Source organism: Plectropomus leopardus, chromosome 23 (assembly GCF_008729295.1).
Source record: "Plectropomus leopardus isolate mb chromosome 23, YSFRI_Pleo_2.0, whole genome shotgun sequence".
Lineage (NCBI taxonomy): Eukaryota > Metazoa > Chordata > Actinopteri > Perciformes > Serranidae > Plectropomus > Plectropomus leopardus.
In genome coordinates, this window is record NC_056485.1 from 7021399 (window position 1) to 7040561 (window position 19163).

The window sequence follows — 19163 nt, forward strand, 5'->3', positions numbered from 1 at the left end:
TGATATCAGAGGCCCTGTGTGTGAGGGACATATCATAATCATCAAGTTTAGTTTCTGGGGGATACAATACTGCACCTACCACAGTTACTGATGTGTGTTTTTCTTGAAGCCAAGTCTGCAGTGGCCCTGAGGGTCGAAACACAACAACATTTCAGAAAACCCTCAGTATTTCCCAAAACACAACATTTCAGAAAACAAAACAACATTTCCCAAAACACAACATCTCAGAAACAAAACATTCCCCAAAGCATTACATTTCTCAAAACATCACCGAATTTCTTAAAACAAAACATTTCAGAAAACACTACATTTTCCAAAACAAATCAACATTTCTCAAAATACTTCAACATTTTAGAAAACGAAATAACATTTCCTGAAACACTACAATATTTTCCAAAACACTACAACATTTCAGAAAAAAAAATCCTGTTTACCAGAGCACTACAACATTTCCCAAAACACTACAACAGTTGTCAAATGTTGAGAAATGGGAGCAATACAACACTGGAAAATATTATATTGTGCTCTTGTAAGTAATACTCACCTAGTAAACAGAACACACTTTTATTTAATTTTGTGTTTGTGTGTGTGTTTGTGCATTTGTGTGTTTGTGTATCAGGATCATTGGAATGCTGACTCCTGATGAGCTGGGTCTGTTTCGGGAGCAAATTCGTTTCATGGATAAGAAGATTGAGCCGGGGCTGACCAAGCTCCTGTGGTGTTCTAAAGGAGCTTCAAACGTCTTCATCCGTGACTGCCTCGTTCATGTGGACAAGGTTCTTAACACACACTTCACCCCTAACTGATATGGGCATTTGTACAGTTTTAGTCTTACTGTTTTAACTGTTTGGTTTTTTTCTGTTTTCTGACATTCACACTGGCAGCAGTAGAGCCTGTAGGTTAGAGAAGTGGGTTAATGGAGCGTTGTATGGATTAAGTCCCCTGACTGGCTTAAAATATTTGTTTGGCAAAAGTTGTTTCCAGTTTACCTGTTTAAGACACATTTGTGACAGAACTTAATTAATCATTTTTAAGATGACAGGACAAAAAGTAGCCTCAAGAGATCTGGAACTTATTCTCATTTCAGTCAGGAAACTACTTTCAACTGTAGCCACTAAGAAGCTCCTCTTCTTTTGTCTCTCGTCTTCTTTTCACTCCAGGTCCAGTCGATAGTTGACGGTTACAAATCATCCAATCTATCCATCGCCCATCTCTGTCGCCAAATCAGTAAAACATTACTGATTAAACTGGATGAAAAGACTGTGTACAGGTAACAACAGATATGTGATTACATCCTCTTTACATGAGATGTCAAATACAGTAGATGCACAAATACATATGAAGTGTGCAGATATTTATATTTTAAGTCACTTCTTATGACACAGTTCATACATTCACTTTTATGGGTATGTATTTAAAAGGCATATTCATTATGTAAAGTAAATGGCGGGTTAAGTGGTTTTTCATTTACCCACGTCATTGCTTATTGCTTATTTATATCGCTTATTTATTTGTTCATTCATGTGTTCTTGTACTAAGTGAAGTGTGGCTTTTATGTATCTGGCTTTTATGTATGCCGTCATTGAGTGAAATCTCTTTTCCCTCAGTTTAGATGTAGAGTTAGGTGTCTAGAAAACGAACGGATAATTTATCAGGCGAGTGTCACCACACACTGACAGCTCACTAAAGAAGCGCCTTCACTTCTTGACACTCTGATGCGATGCACAAGGGTTTCCTTTGTTGATCTCATCTTGGGTGTTTCTCCTGTTGTAATTCTTAGGAACCTGGACTTTGAGGATGACCAGAAAGCTCACCAGCAGAGCCAGCTCCAAATACTACACTCAGCACACAAGGAAATTGCTAATATTATGACCCGGATCTACAACATATTCTCTAATGATGGACCTGAGGTGTGTGCTTTGTTTTACTTTCAGCATTGGAAGCATTCCATCAGTGATCTTCCTGCACTTTTAGCAAATTGTGATCTGGCAAATTTATTAGAGTATTATATTTGTTTCTTTATGTGATATACTTTAAGTATGCTAGGTTCAGGCAGAAGCTTAGAGGATACAAAGCAAGACTTTTTACATGCTAGTTTGCTACATGCTGCATTTTAAGCGATCAGTAGTTCTCTTTCTCTGGAGATGAACCTTAAAGCAGTACAAAGGTTGCTGCATAAAATAGTGTTGGGGCACATTAGTTCTCTAACTATTGGTTAAACTAGTTTTCTTAGTTTTCAGTTTTTTAAATGTTCAAAGTAATTAAATTTAACATGTCTGGGACAAAGTTTTGCAAAAACACAACAGCATACATTGCAATCTGAAGCTGTATTTATTAAGCTGGATTTCTTCCATTTAATATAGAGAGCCAAGTTTACTAAGCCTTTTGCATTTTTAATTTGAAACAGGTGCAACCAGGGATGCTCATTTTGCTGGTAACTGATACTGATATATCCAATTTCCCCCCCACCTAATTTTAGTGCTCTCAAATCTCCTCTGTAGTGGAATGAACATCATATTATGTATACTGTATACCCACCAGCTGATGGAGACATAAAATACAATGCTTTTCAATGTATGTAATATTCATTAATTTAGAAAATTAAGAAAATTACTTCAACTTTGGGTGGATGTTTGTACATGTCCATTTGCTGGACCGTGTACAGTGGTTGCCAACCTTCTTCCTTCAGGGACTTCTTTACTATCATTGAGTAAACTGAAGACATATTATAGGAAGATTTCATATTAAATTTAAAAGTTGAAAATAAGGCAATGTGCCTGCAGCCCCAGGCCCCCAAATCACTACATCTGCCCCTGGTGATGAAAAATGAGAGCTCAGCATGCGTGGCTGGTTGAAACACTGAGTGATTCGTCCTGGTGTTTCTAAATAATTCCATCCAAAGTCTAGACTAAACCTGAAACTAAAACAAAGTAGTATGTAGAGGTCTAAAGAAGTCACTTTCCACCGCCAGCAGAGTTGGCAACCCTGAAATATATATTAAAATGCAGAACAATACACTTAATGTTAGACACAGTGACACAGTGGAGGGGAGCAGCTTTCTCTGGAGCTGTACCCGCTGATCATTAACACATCCTCCCTCTACAGCTCCGCTCGGACCCGTGGATGAACGTCCTCGTGTGACGGGCGGAAGCTGCACTGCCTTGGGTCGCTATCAGAGCCAAGCTCCACTGATACTGATAGTTTGTGAATCGCCTTCTTGCCGCTGATTAACAAACATAGAACTCTGTCTTTGCAGCGGCATCCAATCCAACACTGTAAAACGTAATATTCACTTCAGTTTCAGTCAGTGTCTGATTTTCTTCCTCTCTTTATAACAACAGCGGCACCTGTTCAGACAGTGTGACAGTTAATTATGTCTAAATAAATGTAGGCTAGTGTGTTCTAGACACGGCTGTTCCTCAAACAAACTGATGAGGTGATCCTCTCTCTTACATAACATAGACCACGGATGGCTCGTTAGCTGTCTAGCTTGCTATTTTACCACCAAGCCGCCTTGTTACACTGCTTGCAGAGAATGAGGAATAACAAGACAGAAACACAGACTGTCTGCTTGTCCTCCGTGTGCGCATCTATTTACGTTGAAAGAAACATGGCCAATAGGGAAACAGCTAGGTCATATCGTTAGTCACACAGACCAATGGTGCAACTTTTCAACTCTCTCATTCAATCACAGGAAAACCCATGTGTAGCGCTGCAACTGCCTGCTGCAGTCCAGCCAAAACACAAAAGTCAGCTTGTGATATTTGGCAGAAATCAGCATGAGCATGCAACCTAGGTGCAACCTACTTTTTTTTTAAACCATGTTAAAGGTCCAGGAGCACTGGGTGACCTACACAGAGAAGGTGGATCACATGGTAGAGGAAGCTCTTAGGAGCAACATCAAGAGCTCCATGAAGAAGCTATCCAGGGCCATCAATGGAGACAGCAAGACATCGCCAAATCCCTTGTTCAAAGTCCTGGTAGCATTGCGCCAAGCAACACCCCAAAGCACACCAAAGGTACCATAAATCCCTCTTAATCCAACTGGGTCATGTAATAATGAGTTCATAAAATGATGATAGATGTGTTAGGATTTGCCCCCATATACCAGCCTGCACGGAAGGCAAAATTGTATGGCATATACTTATTAATGCAGGATATATAGAAATAGTCAGTCAGTCATCCATCATCTCATTGTGCTGCTAGTTTAAGTGCTGCTCCCATTCTTGAGTCATATTGAGATTCTCTTGTTGTGTGACAGATAAACACCCATACTAAAAGGTAGTCTCACTTGCTATATAGCCTCACTTGAACAGCATTATGAGGACCATTGTCTTGTCCTCCTCTGGTCTGCTACCCAGCGATGCAATTAGAGCATACAACTCAGTTTCAGTTTGTTTAGTGTAACATGTCACAGTCCTAACAGAAAAGTTCTTCTGCAGTGTTATAGCTTTCTTGTATTTGTGTTCTTTTTTTTTTGTGCATACTTGCTTTTAACACTCACTCATACACAGTTATATAAATTGCTCTGACTGCAGTTCTGTTCAATTCATAATTTATCAGGTGGCAATTTGTTATCTTGGTTAAAAGAAGGTGTCTGTGTGTTTGTCTGTGTGTGTGTGTGTGTGTGTGTGTGTGTGTGTGCGCGCGCGCGCGTGCGTGTGCGTGTGCGTGTGCATGCGCTCGCTTGTCTCTGTTTTGACAGCTCGAGTTCTCCCCGACTCTTGGAAAGCTTGCTCAGATTGTGAACATTTTGCCTCAGCTCATCAACACCATCTCAGAATTTAAACGACTGCCAGACGTTTTCTCCTGCAAACCGTCCCAGGGGAATCCCATACACATCAAAATAGGTTGGAAATATATATTTTTTTTAAAAACAAGTTCGTACAACTTTTTTATCAGGGAATCTACATTTTGCAATAAATAGTACCAGTGTGCACATCCAATCTGTTTTTTTTTTCTGGGTGCTGATTGAATATAGATCTGATGCATATCTAAAATCCTTGGAAATTATGGATACAGACAGTGATGACAAACAGATGTATATGCATGTATCTGTGATTATGTCTATGTGTGATTCTGCTCTTGCTCCTGGTGTCACCCTGGTCCTCTTTGATCCTTCAGAGCAAGATGAGGAGATAAGAAAAATTCAGGCTGCAGTGGCCACAGGGATGACAACAAATGCCAGCCACCTGCAGGCCTATCTGAAGACCTGGGATAGATACAGAGATATCTGGGAGAACAATCAGGACTCCTTTATACAACGCTACCAGAGACTAAACCCACCAGTCACTACATTTGATGCAGATATACACAGGTACTATGCAATGAAAACTAATTTCTAAACATCATTCTTGATTTGGTCTGTTTTGGAAGTCAGTATGAACCTTTGAATGCAACCTTTTCCATTCAAATTAGTACACGCACACAGGTTTTTTAAACATGGGTAAACCCTCTAAAAAATAGGCTATCAACTGCTTTCCCATGCCATTAGTGCCAAAGAGGCTTGATTGCGTTTCTTTGTTTCCATTTCCTAACTGAATAGTTGTTTCACTTTGTCATATGACATTCTGTAAAAGTTATTGTGTATTGCAATGAAGCATGCATTTCATGTCCCTTCTCTGTCTCACCAACAGGTACACAGAAAAGGCATACAATGTTCAACAGGAAGAGACTGTAGTGAACATCTGGTTTGTCGTGCTGGACTGTTCACCCCTCAAGTCCTCCTTGACGCAGCTCTGCAGTGAGTGGCAAACCAAGTTCACTCAGTTGCTCAGCCACATGGCTAGCACCCGCCTTAAAGACCTTCATGCCTGCCTGCAAGACAATGCTAACAGGTGAGGAGCCATGTGAAGGGACTTTATTTTAGAGGGCATTTTTATTTATGTATTTATTTTTTTCAAACAGTATAGATGACAGTCATTGAGATATAGAGATCTAGCAATGGTCCCTGGCAGGGGTGAGACTACATGATAATGGATGTGTCTATGGTATGTACAGTACACGCTTTTGTGCACACACAGTCTGTTCTTTTTGATGCATTTTTTATTCCATCATCCAAAAAAAAAAAACATTTTACATTGAATCCTATGCCTTTAATTGTTCTGTTGATTGCAAAAGTTTTGCAGTATAAAACAAAATGTAAAGACATAGTTGCTCCCTCACTTCTCCTCCCTGGCTTTCACCACTTTCTCCCTTTGTCTTGCATTTGGCAACGCAGCTGCATGAAGGGACTGAGCTGTCCTACTTTCTGTCTCCACATGTTATCTTTCACTGTCTTTGTGTGGTCCTCATTCTCCTTGTCATTATCATTCACCTGAATGTTAATATCTGACCTGTCAAAGGTGAGTCATGTGAGTTATGAAGGGATATTATGCGATCTACTCCTCTCTTTTGTTGCAGATGTTTCCTACTGACACATTTTCTTCACTGATTTACAACTCTTTTAAGGCTTTTGATGGATGCGCAAAACACAGAAAATCAAACATGTTCTAAACATTTTGACAACGTTTTGGAGTCATAACATGAGGCTGTATTATTTTTAGACGTGCAATAATTTCAGACAAAGAAAAATGGACAGAGTGTGCAAAGGCCTTATGTATGTACACTAATTGTAAAAGGGCTCATGTTGTTTTAGGTACAGTGGGCAACCTACTGTATTTGGATTGTAACTTTTGTGAAAGATTACCAGGAAATTCAGGTGTTTGCTGTTCAGGACATACCAAACACAATTTTCCACACAGTATACACACTAGTTGGGGCTCCTGCTCTTTTTCTGCGATGGACTAACAAGGTGAATTCAGATGAAAAATAATGATTGCGTAAACTCATCCTGATATTTTCAGCCATTGCAGGATGATGAAGGGAAGAAGAGGTTTGAAAGTAAAGGAAACAGATTTTGATTCCGTAAACAGTTGAAATATGCCGTGTCCTAAAGGTGGTGCGACTCTTTGTTGTGTTTGTTTATATGTTGTGTTTAGGCTAAAACAGCCTCCCCAGACACTGGCAGAGCTCGGTAAGAGCCTGAAGCTCTTGGAGACGCTACAGGGCGATTTGGCCAAAACAGAAGCTCAGATTCCTCTCATCCATGAACAGTTTGCTATCCTGGACAAATATGAGGTCCCAGTGGAACAGACTGTAAGCACCTCGCTCATTAATAAACAAATATATTCACAAATGAACCTGATACAGGACTGTACATACACAAACACACATACTGTGGCTTTGTTTGTGTATTAACAGTGTATAACAGTGACTGACTCTCAGGTTTCTCAAACATTCATTTAGTTGGAGAAAGTGACTACTATAGCAGTTTTAAATTATTTATGATGTACCAAGTAAAATACCCATCATAATTTGTGCTTTGATTTTTGCAGTGATGCTATGGTATGCAGAGAGATAGGTTGATTTAGTAAGACTGGACATAACAGACTTTTTTTAAACATAAATGTATCTCGTGTTATCAAGACCAACATTGTTCACCTTCTCTGAAGTAAATAAATTAAATGTGAAGGATTTTTGCCTACATTTAGGTTGTCTGAAGAATACAGACACTTGTAGTCATATGTACTACATTTCTACACATGAACAGACATCTTCTTAAAATCTTTTGCAATCATGCCCCTTGGTACAGGTGCAGGATCTACGTGAGGTCCTGAACGGGGAGTGGGTGTGGTTCCAGCAGGTGTTGATTGACAGTGACATCATGCTGCAGAGGCACAAGGAGAAATTTAAGAACAGCCTCGTCCTCTCCTCTGAGGAGTTCAAGAAGAAGATCCAGACCACTTTGCAGGAGTTCAACAGCACAGGTCACACACACTCTCTCTCTTCCTCTCTCTTTCACACACTCATGTACTATATTATGACCTTGTACACTCATGCACACCTCACTGTGGCTTTCTCTGTTTGTGTCTGACCATGAGTTATTATTTTTGGAAATTCAGTTTTCAGTAATGGTTTATACATTCAAAACAGGAGGTGGGAATTCATTTTTGTCCTTATGTAGCAAATTTAATACATGACTAGATATTACAGATAGCAACCTTGTAACTAAATCTTTAAAGGTTAACAAATCTCCAGTTTCTCAAAGCTTACACCAGCCTGAGTGAGTTGGGAGAAATGCATTTTTTATTCTTACATTTGCTACATTTTGTTTCCTGGATGACAGAGTTGTCAGTTGGCCAGCGTTCCTGCGAATCTTTAAAAAAAACTTAAAAGGCAATAAATTCATTTTTGTCATAGGAAACATTTGGGAAAAATAAAATTCTTCAATTTTGGATTTTAGAAAACTGGTCTTAAACTTCATTCCATGGGTCATTAAATAACTTGTTCTAACTTGCCTTAGGGGACCCTGATCAGGGTGATTATTTCACAGTATACACAAATGTGTGTGTAATTTTGCTTACTACTGGGATACAGTAAGCACTGTATAGAATGTCTGCCCATTTTTGTGCTTTTGTGTTTGGACATATGGATGTGTATGTTAATTTTACGCTTTTTTCACATCTCTCTTTGCATCTCCCTACACTTTTGCATGTGTATGTCCAGGTCCATTTAACAGTGCACTGAGCACTGAGTTGGCCTTAAACCAAATAGCAGAGCATCACAGCCAACTGGAGGCCTTAAAACAGGAAGAGAGCACCATCATTAGCGGGCTGGGCTTCTTCAAGATAGAACAGCCGCCCTCCAAAAGCATTCGGACGTTGGAGAAGGTCAGACTTAACACTGGGCTCGTAGTCCAAACATACTGTTGTCTTGCCATAAATTGTACATACTCCAACATAATGAGCAGATTATTCAGAGAGTGTTACTTTTGGAATTTTGGTTATAATAAACTGGCTCAGCATGTTGGAATGAAGCAAGTAGTTTTTAAGCATTTTGGGGACAGTTTTACATGTATTTGCCAGTATATGGTGTTGACAGAGATTTGTTGACATGAAACAAATGTAAATTCATGCCCAGGATGTTGATATAGATTTTAAGTGAATAGTTTTTGTTGTAAATGCTAACCTTCTAATAGTAATGCAAGGCACATTTCATGATGGAGCTTTTGTTTGCTCTAATCTTTGTTTGTGTGTGTGTGTGTGTGTGTGTGTGTGTGTGTGTGTGTTTTGTACAGGACATAGACCACCTGCAGCAGGTCTGGGAGATCACACAGGAGTGGAATGCCAACTGGGACATCTGGAAGGTTGGTCAGTTTGCCACGCTGCGGACGGAGAGCATGGAGAGCACAGCACAGGAATTGTTCAAAAAACTGCACAAACTCCAGAGAGAACTAAAGGTCAGTTCACACAGGGCTCATTTAATAGCAGCCGATTTTGGTGTCTTGCTAAAGTGTAAAGTGTGTCACTGTTTAGCTAAAATAAATGACCTGTGTCACTTTAGATTTTGTTTCATACATATAAATTGCACATTAATGCCAACACAGTCCATTTAATTGGTACTGTACTATCTTGAATCCTTGCTGTGTTCATGGTTTCGGTAGAAAGTACAAAGAAAAACATTGTGTTTTTATAATAGACACGTTTGCAGACTCTTGGGGGACATCAATAGAAGTAATTTTAGCTTGAGACCCACATAGTCTGCCCAAAATGCATTTTACAGTACCTTCCCTTTGGATACACAAAATCTGGTGCTATTGTCACAAAATGCACATCTTCCCAAAAAATAAATCCCTGAGCTGCCCCTATATTTTATCACACAATAATAAGAATCTGATGTTTGTCTCATTGCAGGATAAGGATTGGGACATTGTATATTTCTCCAAGAACAAGATTGACCAGTTCAAGCGGATCATCCCTCTCATTGCCGATCTGAGGAACCCAGCCATGAGAGACAGGTATTACCTGGAAGCAAAGTGTCTATACATATTACTTTGTATGTAACACTTGTCATTTCAGTAGATCTTAGGGAATATTGTCTTGCAGTAATTTACAAGTCATGGCAGGAGCATGAATAAACACTCCTGTTCAATAGTTAAACAGAAGTTTATGTATGCTTAGTTTGATTTATAGGGAATGACAGCTTTCAATAAAAGGATGGACATTAACCATGTTGCTAAGTTAAGTAGAATAAGCTTATCACTGTTGTTAGTTCAGCATGCTCTCCCTAAAGTTTGTTCTGCTGCCTTCGTTTTTTGTAGTTGTTATTAATATTAACACATTAATTTTAACATATTGAGTTTATAGACTTTATACAAAAATACAGATAATACAGATACACATGGATCCACAGTCAAGAAAAGAATAAAATGCAATCAAACTGCATTAAACAAACCAAAATGAAAGGAAAAAACACTCCATTTAAAAGTCAGCCACAGAAAACCCACACTGGTCCCCTAATCGTTCTTAGAAATAAACATGTATACATGCATACACAATACAGTGTATACATACATACATAAACATATCATTCTCTAGTACCCTGCTACCCTTTCAAAGTGTTGCTCCTCTTATGTGAGCCTGAAAAATTTGCCATGTTTGGCTAGTCTTGCTCAGGACATTATTTACCCTGGCAGTCATATTGTCAAAGACAGCAGTCTCTGTCATGAGCTTAAGCCATTCTGTAAACTCAGGCCTATTTGGGTTCTTCCATTTGTGCAGAATAAGCCTGGTGTTCTCCTTCCCTCTATTCAAGGTCTTCCTCTCAGTCTAGTTTCCCTTTATCAATGTCAGTAGCTCCATTCCTGCAGGAGAGAGATTTTTGCTGCATTCTGTCCACCATCTGGTAAAGTGGTGCCACATTTGAATACACACAGGCTGCCTGCAAACTCTCTTTATCAGAAACAGCATCCTATCTTGTCTTTGTGCCTTCTGCCATTTAATACGAAACGAAGACAAAAAGAAAAAGACGCAAAACACATCCTGTGTTCAGCACACTGACTGTTATGGTAGTTGGTAATGGAAAAGAAACATAGAGAGAGAGGGCAAGGTTTAAAAGGGGGTTTATTCACTTTGTGGTTAATAACTAAGTTGCCTCCACTGAATGAAAGCACTGTTGCTGCAATTTGAAAGGAAGACAACTGCCAGAGGGTGATAGTTGGCACAGACTCTGCTCCGTATCCTCCCTTTCTATTTCACCCTCCATCCCTCTTCTCACAGTGCCAGCTGTCTGTTGTGTCAGTCAGTGTGCTAATGATGTTCCTGTGCAGAGCTCAGAGCACAGTGATACATCTGTCATGCCCAGATATCTCTCTATTTATACCGAGGCAATCCACAAATACCCCAAATATACTTTTTTAGGCAGGAGAAGCACACACTAGACATTCACTGTAGTACATTACTGATACTAGTGACAAATATGTTATTCAGTCAGCAGTAAGGAGGTCAGTCCTGCATTCCCAGATGCTGTCAAACATCATGTGAGGTTATAATGTAGTTATGTAGTATCTCATGAATATAAAAAGTATATATACAATAAATATCAAGTTTTAGTATTATGAAAGTTTAGCGTTAACTTTGCCAGCATGTACAGGATTACCAGATGATGTATATTGAAACATTTGCAAGTAGTAACTATTTTTTAATATGTTGTGACCTCTGTTGACTAATGACTCCAAATAGATAGTCCTCATAGGGCTTAGTAGCGTCGTCTCTCCAAGCTTTCTGTCTGTAAAATCACAGTTACATTTAGAGATGCTACAATAGTGAATTCAAGTAAAATAATACAGAACCCCAAAAGGGCCAGTTAATAATAATACAGAGTACAGATATGAACCTAGAAGAACAAATTTCAAAAAGGGGAAAAACAAACTTGATAAATAGAACTATTCAAATAAAAAGGTATTTGAAATAAATAAATACAAACTTAAACTTAAAATAAAAATACTTATAATAAATTAAGAACGTACAGGTTTAATTTACTCCATGAAACTTCCCCATCTTTTTAAGAACTTGTCCTGTTGCTGTCTAAAGCAAACAGAATCCTTTCCATCTGAAAGATGTTATGTATAATAACAGTCCCATCGTATTCTGTAGGTATTGCTGTTTTTAAACACTCTCTTATGGCTTTCCTGCTGGCAGCACCTTTTAAAGCACCTTTTATGAATTTTAATTTTAGAATATATAAATAAAGCTGTCTTGACTAGGTAATAACCACCTGGATGGTGTCTCTTCAGCTGACTTACTGGACAATGTGAGACTAAGACAAACCAATTTTCCAATGCCACCTTTCTTTCAGGCACTGGAAGCAGATCTGTCAAGAGCTGCAGTGCTCTTTTGACCAAACCAGCTCTGAATTCACCCTTGAGAAGATCATATCACTTGGCCTTGACAAGTATACCGACAAGATCTGTGACATTTCTGGAGCCGCCAGCAAGGAACTCTCCATTGAACAGGTCCAGTCTCTTCCTCTTGTCTAGATTTATGTTCAGTGGCTCCTTTCAACCTGCTTTTAGACCTGCTGTTTTAGGGTAGCACTGCCAGCTCATGGAGCATAAGTGTCTGCCTCTCAACCTTTGTCAACATCAATCTTGCCCCAGCCCCTCTCCACCTTTTTACCATGCACCTCAGCACTCACAGGGGTTATATCAGTGCAGTTTGTGGACCAGATTTATGCACACAGAAGCACAGTGCAAATTTGCTTTCATTCAGTTTGCACTCACAATCTGCATTTCATTAGCAGTTGATTTACTATGACAGCAATTTCAAACTGGGACAGCTTTCCAGGCACACTCTGTGAGTTAAGGGGAGCCTGAAAGGTGTAGTCATGTGATGGGATTTATTTGAGATTTTCTCGCCCAAAGAAGTAATCAAAATGTCAGATTTTTAAGATTGAATTACTCCTATTAGCAACCGAAGAAGGATCAGCAGTTGGTGGTGAATGTTTAAGGGGGTTTGTTTGTTTTGGGGGTGGGGGTGGGTTGGAAATCTGTGGTGAATTTACCATTCTTTGTTTCCATGCTCTGTTACAGTGTTAAAAAAACAATACAAATGTTAATCATAAAAAAAAATTTGAATCACTCCATAAGGTTTCAGAAAAGTGTTATTCGAAGTTTTATTCAAAGTTTAATGATACGTTGCTCTTTTTTTGAAAATAGAAAGAAAAAAAAAAGAACTAGTTACAGTTTGGCAAGCTCATAGAGATGTTGCCACCTCTCAGTGGTGTGTTCTCGCTGTTGACATTAGTCTGTGTGGTTGCTATATTAGAGTCTGGAGGACATTACCAAGACATGGAAAGAGACGATGCTGGACATAGCACCTTACAAAAATGATGGTCACTATCGGCTGAGGTGAGGAAGGCGGGGTTTGGTGGAGGCTTAAACTTAACAACTTATGGTCATAGACTTGTGTCCTCATTATGTCTTATTAACCTGCATCATTAGATCCCACAACTCAGTATTAATCAAAACTGGCATCCTGTTGTGTCTCAATTTTGCTTTGTTTGTGTATAGATGAATGCAGTGACTTTAAAACATGGTTGTATAGCAGAGTGCATATGTGATGCTGATATCAGAGTGATCTGTCTGTTAACAGCCTTGTTGTGAAAGACAGAAAAAAATGCTGTGTTTGTTTGTCGTCAAAAATGAGCGAGCAGAGCAGGGTTAAGCAAATGACAGCCTGGCTGGTGAAAGCAGGAATACCCAGGCCATCTGCTGCATATAAAAATGAATAGAGTCAAACCTCAGGCCCAATCTAATTAGCTGCTCAAGCCACTGCCACTGATTTGACAGAGGAGAGAAGGCTACAGTCAGGCACTGCCCCACAGTAAACACAACAGAGAGAGACACACAGTGAGATTGTAATGCAAGGGAGAGGAAAGTAAGGATGAAAGAAATTAAATTTTGATTAATTCATTTTGAGAAATTAACTGCAAATGAAAAAGAGCTCAACACTAAACAGAAATGTCAGAGAAATAAATTTACTGGTAATTGAATGCTGACATGTATGCAGATCACATGAGACTAATGACTTGGGATGTCTGCCAAGTTTTCAATAAACCTAGATGAAAGCTGATTAAGAAAAATACATAACAAAGCACCTTGTCCAACTCAGAGTATTTTTGCAAATGGAAACTAATTCTCATTACACAAACTCAGATTATCCGTCTTTTTTTTTCTTTAATTCATTATTTGACTTCATCAAATAATAATCATGCATGTTAACAAGGGCTTCCTTTAGTTTCACACACTGACTTTACTTCACTGACTTTTTACTCTGTGGAGATGTGTTGCCATGGGAATTTGTATCAAGCAATCATCAGCAGTTTAATTGTCCCTTTTTGTCTCTCCCAGAGGCACAGAGGAGGTTTTCCAGGCCCTAGAGGACAACATGGTTATTCTGTCCACTATGAAGGCTTCTCGGTTTGTCAAAGCTTTTGAGCGGGAGGTGGACAGCTGGGAGCGGCAGCTGTCTCAGGTGCTGGAGGTCATTGAGATGATCCTCACTGTGCAACGTCAGTGGATTTATCTGGAGGTACGCGAAACACACTGACATGCGTACATATTATTATTTTAAATTAGTATTCCTTGCGTTATGGTTGACATTTTTTTACACATTTATTATCTGCTGTGGTCTTTTGTTATTGGAGAGTTTGAGTTTACTTCAGTTGACTTGATGATTAATTGTTGGATTCTAGCACAATATACAGTAAGTTCTATTAATGCACATTTGGCACACATCAGAGCAACCACTGTTGGATGCAGTACGTTGTTGGTTTTTACCGTAACACCGTGTCTGCACAGGAGGTGCCATTTGAGCTATATGTTGGCAGAGCAGCAGCTGCTTCTATGATACTGAGTGTAGGTCACCTGTGTTTTGCCAGTGCTCCTAGCCCAAAACACCATTAACCAGAACATGGACATGAAGCATAAAAATGCACTTCGGACCGCAATTAGGCACTTAGGCATTTAGTGCCAGCATGGGCAAACTAGTACACCACCTGTAGTGGACTGATTAAAATAGGAGCATACCCATCAGGAAGGGCTGAAAAGCTGATGCATTGAATAAAGTATCACCCGGTGTTTTTTGTTTTTCTCACCACTGTTTTCTCACTGTCGTCAATTTATCATACATCACCTTTTTTTCGGTGTCATGGATAATTAACATCTCTTCACAATGCAATATATATCTGTCACTTTCCATTTTCTTTTCTCCCTCTAGAACATTTTTCAAGGAAAGGACATCAGAGAGCAGCTGCCTTGTGAGTGCAAAGAGTTTGAAGACATTAGTTCTAGTTGGAAGACCATCATGGGCAGACTCCACGAGGACAACAACGCCTTAAAGGGAACGCATCACCCCGGTATGACAACATACTTCATGTTTCTATGAAGAACATGCTGTTATCACAACTGTACATGGAGTCACATCATCAGATTTTCCTCTGTCCTCATGTCATAGAAATAAAAAAATGTTTTGAATCAGATTTCATGAATTTGCAGCCTCTTATACTTGATAAAGAACATTTAGGAAGGATTTTAGTGAGGTAAAAAAAACAAACTTGTGATAAGACACTGGCCCAAAGAGACTTCTTTAGGACTAAAGCAAAAAGTCTTCAAACCGTGTCTCTTCTGTCTTTCAGGCTTGCCTGAGAAGCTGACAGAGATGAGTGCAAAGCTGGAGGATATACAGAAGGCCCTTGACATGTACCTGGAGACCAAGAGGCAGATCTTCCCGAGATTTTACTTCCTGTCCAATGATGATGTGCTGGAGATCCTGGGCCAGTCACAGAACCCAGAAGCCATGCAACCCCATCTGAAAAAGTGTTTTGACAACATCAGGAGCCTGTGTATTGAAAAGGCAGAGAGCATAAAAGTAATTATAAAATCAACATACGCTCAGTGGCCAGCGCGGCAATACTTAAGACTGCAAAAGAATAATTGAAGGCTATTTAGTTGAGATTAGATCTATGTTTCTTTAAGCTATACTTGCTACAACAGATTCATTCATGCACTCCTCCACTAAAGGGATATGATGGGACACAAAAATATAGGAAAGCTTATATGCCAGATATGTAATGTTTTGTTTATGGAAATTATTAAGCCTTGAAAGCATATTTGTAATGCTTTAATAATGTCAGTATTACTGTTGGTTAGGTATGTCATGTGCATCAGGAGGATACTTTCAAAGTAAATATTCAATCAAAGTTCGGTAAGGTTATTGGGGCAAAAGAATATGATACACACAGCAGGTTCATTTGTTACGTAGCTTTTTTATAAAGTGTCAGTGTCTTCAAACAAGACACAATCAAGTGCACTCTCCATTGGTGCACCATCAGACCTCATTAACAGATATCAAAGCATACTACTCTGCAGAAACACCTATTCAAACCGAACCTTGTGCCAAGTGGTATTTCTTTCTTTTTGTTCTTTTAAGTCTTAGTTGTTGGGATTTCTCTGCGAAAGCATCTACATTGATAAGGTTACTTTTTGCTAAATGTATTACCTGGTTTCAGCATTACTGTTATTTATGTCAAATTTCCAGGATGAAGCAGCTCCAAAACCTGGACAACAAAACAATTTTTTCACATTATACAGAATTGGACCAGTAGGCACAGAGAGCTGTTACTGTGTATGTGTTTTCTTCTTTAGGCCACTAAATTCCAAGCCACTGGGATGTTCTCCGCTGACGGGGAGTTTGTTACATTCTACGAGACAGTGCATCTGGACAGACCTGTGGAGGTACCGCAGTGATGATTATGATCACGGTGTTCAGAGTGTTATGTTGATATGTCGTCATTTGTGTTCATGAATACAGTACAGAGGGTGACGGTGGAGAATTTAAGCACTGATATGCTTTGTGTGTATATAGATTTGGCTGTGTGATGTTGAGAAGGCCATGCGTCTCACACTGAAGAGTCATCTGATGAACTGCCTCAAAGCTCTGAAGAAGATGTCAGAACAGAGAGACAAATGGGTCAAAGAATGGCCAGGACAGGTACATGTGTCTTCCTTATGGTGCCTCTGCATCTTCACCTATCTGACATTCATACCCGACAGTGATGCAGTGGCATGCTCTTGACTTACTGTCAATGGTGGTCATTAAAAGGAATACCATTTCGGACGACATACTATTCTATGACGTTTTCATGCCATTTTGGACAGCACACTATACTATGATGCTTTTATGCCATTTCTGATCACACACTATACTATGAATGTATTTATGCCATTTCGGGCAACATACTATATACCATTTGCTGTGTTTACAAATACCAGTTCCTGCTATACTAAATTAACCCCTGTCCATTCCTATTGGTTTTGATCAGTCCATGTCATTGGGGGAAAATATTATAACAAAGCTGAAAATAAAAAAAAATAAAAAAGTTAAGCTTGTATTTTTTCCTGTTTAAGATGCTGATCACTGCTAGTCAGATCCAGTGGACCACTGATGTCACTAAATCTCTCGTTACCAGCAAGGAGAGAGGTGATAAGTCCTCCCTAAAGTCCATGAAGAGGAAACAGGTTTGATCAGATTATTGTTGCTCAACTAAACTTTTCTAAAAACCTTTTGCTGATGTCATAAGTTACCAGTATGTTTCCATTCAGCAAGCTAAAAGCTTTGTACCCAGTGTGATGATTCAAACCAAATAAAATTGTTTTTCAGTGCCATGAATAGCTAGTGTAATGATATCAAGAATTAAAAGCATCTGTCTGTTGTTTCTCAGGTCTCCATGCTTCAGTGCTATTCAGAGATCATCCGCGGCAACCTGTCCAAAGTCCTTCGTCTAAAGATTGTAGCGCTGGTCACAGTGGAGGTTCATGCTCGGGATGTCATTGATAAGCTGGCCAAGGCAGGGTGCAATGATGTCAATGCCTTCGAGTGGCTCTGCCAGCTGCGACTATACTGGGAGAAGGTATGAGAGTCTGAGAGATGCAAGTAAGAAAAGCCCAGCAGACTGTGTAGAGAACAGGGGAGAGGCAGCATGGACAAAAAAAGAGCACATGTGATTTTAATCAAGCCATTGTTTCTGCAACAGTTTTTTTGTGGCTGTACTTTGTGGCTTTTGCATGTGGTGTGTTTGTCCAGAGGATTCCTGCAGAGGACATACACCTCACTACATCTTATCCCCTCCATTCAGTTTGCTGACCTGCCCAATGGCAAATTTGTTGAGCTGAGATGAGTTGGAAGGAGACAGAGACAGCTTTCACAAATCTTTCCCCTTTCCTGGTTTGTTTCCTCTCCTAATAGGATCAGAATGATTGCATAATCCGACAAACCAACACAAGTTTTAAGTATGGCTATGAGTACCTGGGCAACTCTGGACGGCTCGTCATAACTCCACTTACTGACAGGTAGCAGTCAATCAGTTAATTAACGCACTAACCAATGAATGCATCAACACATCAGTCAGTCTGTATTTATCATTTTAATTTTAGACCCTGTTGTTACAAACATTGTATTTTCAAAGTTTTTAGGATATATTTATTTAATTTGTTTAATGTTGTTGCAATACTAAAACATGTTCTTAGCATTTATTACTAAATACATATACTGTTCATGTTTGCCTATAATGATTTTTTTTTCCCCTACGTTGATTCTCTGTAGCGTAAATGTCTTTCTTTAAATATTTGACTCTGTCCAGGTGTTACATGACCTTGACCACAGCACTCCATCTCCATCGGGGGGGCTCTCCTAAAGGCCCAGCTGGTACTGGGAAGACAGAGACAGTGAAGGACTTAGGCAAAGCTCTGGGCATGTATGTCATTGTTGTCAACTGCTCTGAAGGACTAGACTACAAATCCATGGGACGCATGTACTCTGGCCTGGCACAGGTAGGAAAACACTACAAGATAAGGCATGACAGTGATAATTATGATGACTGTAGTCAAAATCATTATAATAATTATGTTGTCAACCTAAATAAAGGTAAAACAGGAGTTTTTCATACCTTTTAAATAAAGACATGACTGAATATGCTGCTCATTACGGCTACACACAAGTGTGTGTGTGTGTGTGTGTGTGTGTGCGTGCGTGCCGGCGTGCGTGCATGTGAAACCTCGTCACTAGATGACACTAAATCCTACACACAGGACCTTTAAAGTTCCAAAGTAAAAGTACTCATTATGCAAAATGGGCCATTTCAGAATAATGTATATAATATCACTGAATTCTAAATACTGATTCATTAACATGTAAGCATCATTAATGTTGTGTCTGATAATTTCAACTTCTTTATATTCTCCCAGCTAGCTTAATCCACAATAATACATGGCCGTTATAAAAATA

General features: G+C 39.3%; 1 protein-coding gene across 1 annotated transcript in view; it reads left to right on the forward strand.

The window, feature by feature from the left end:
- dnah2 (dynein, axonemal, heavy chain 2) overlaps positions 1-19163 on the forward strand; it is a 72619-nt gene that overhangs the window by 8347 nt on the left and 45109 nt on the right. The window contains exons 10-32 of the mRNA XM_042512065.1: positions 620-776; positions 1161-1270; positions 1781-1910; positions 3831-4019; positions 4706-4850; positions 5125-5317; positions 5637-5837; positions 6981-7137; positions 7634-7808; positions 8548-8711; positions 9119-9280; positions 9735-9838; positions 12178-12334; positions 13146-13228; positions 14231-14411; positions 15099-15237; positions 15517-15749; positions 16526-16615; positions 16746-16871; positions 17288-17398; positions 17602-17790; positions 18126-18229; positions 18520-18709. Of these exons, the coding sequence (XP_042367999.1) occupies positions 620-776; positions 1161-1270; positions 1781-1910; positions 3831-4019; positions 4706-4850; positions 5125-5317; positions 5637-5837; positions 6981-7137; positions 7634-7808; positions 8548-8711; positions 9119-9280; positions 9735-9838; positions 12178-12334; positions 13146-13228; positions 14231-14411; positions 15099-15237; positions 15517-15749; positions 16526-16615; positions 16746-16871; positions 17288-17398; positions 17602-17790; positions 18126-18229; positions 18520-18709 (3490 nt within the window). The remainder of the gene's footprint in view (positions 1-619; positions 777-1160; positions 1271-1780; positions 1911-3830; positions 4020-4705; positions 4851-5124; positions 5318-5636; positions 5838-6980; positions 7138-7633; positions 7809-8547; positions 8712-9118; positions 9281-9734; positions 9839-12177; positions 12335-13145; positions 13229-14230; positions 14412-15098; positions 15238-15516; positions 15750-16525; positions 16616-16745; positions 16872-17287; positions 17399-17601; positions 17791-18125; positions 18230-18519; positions 18710-19163) is intronic.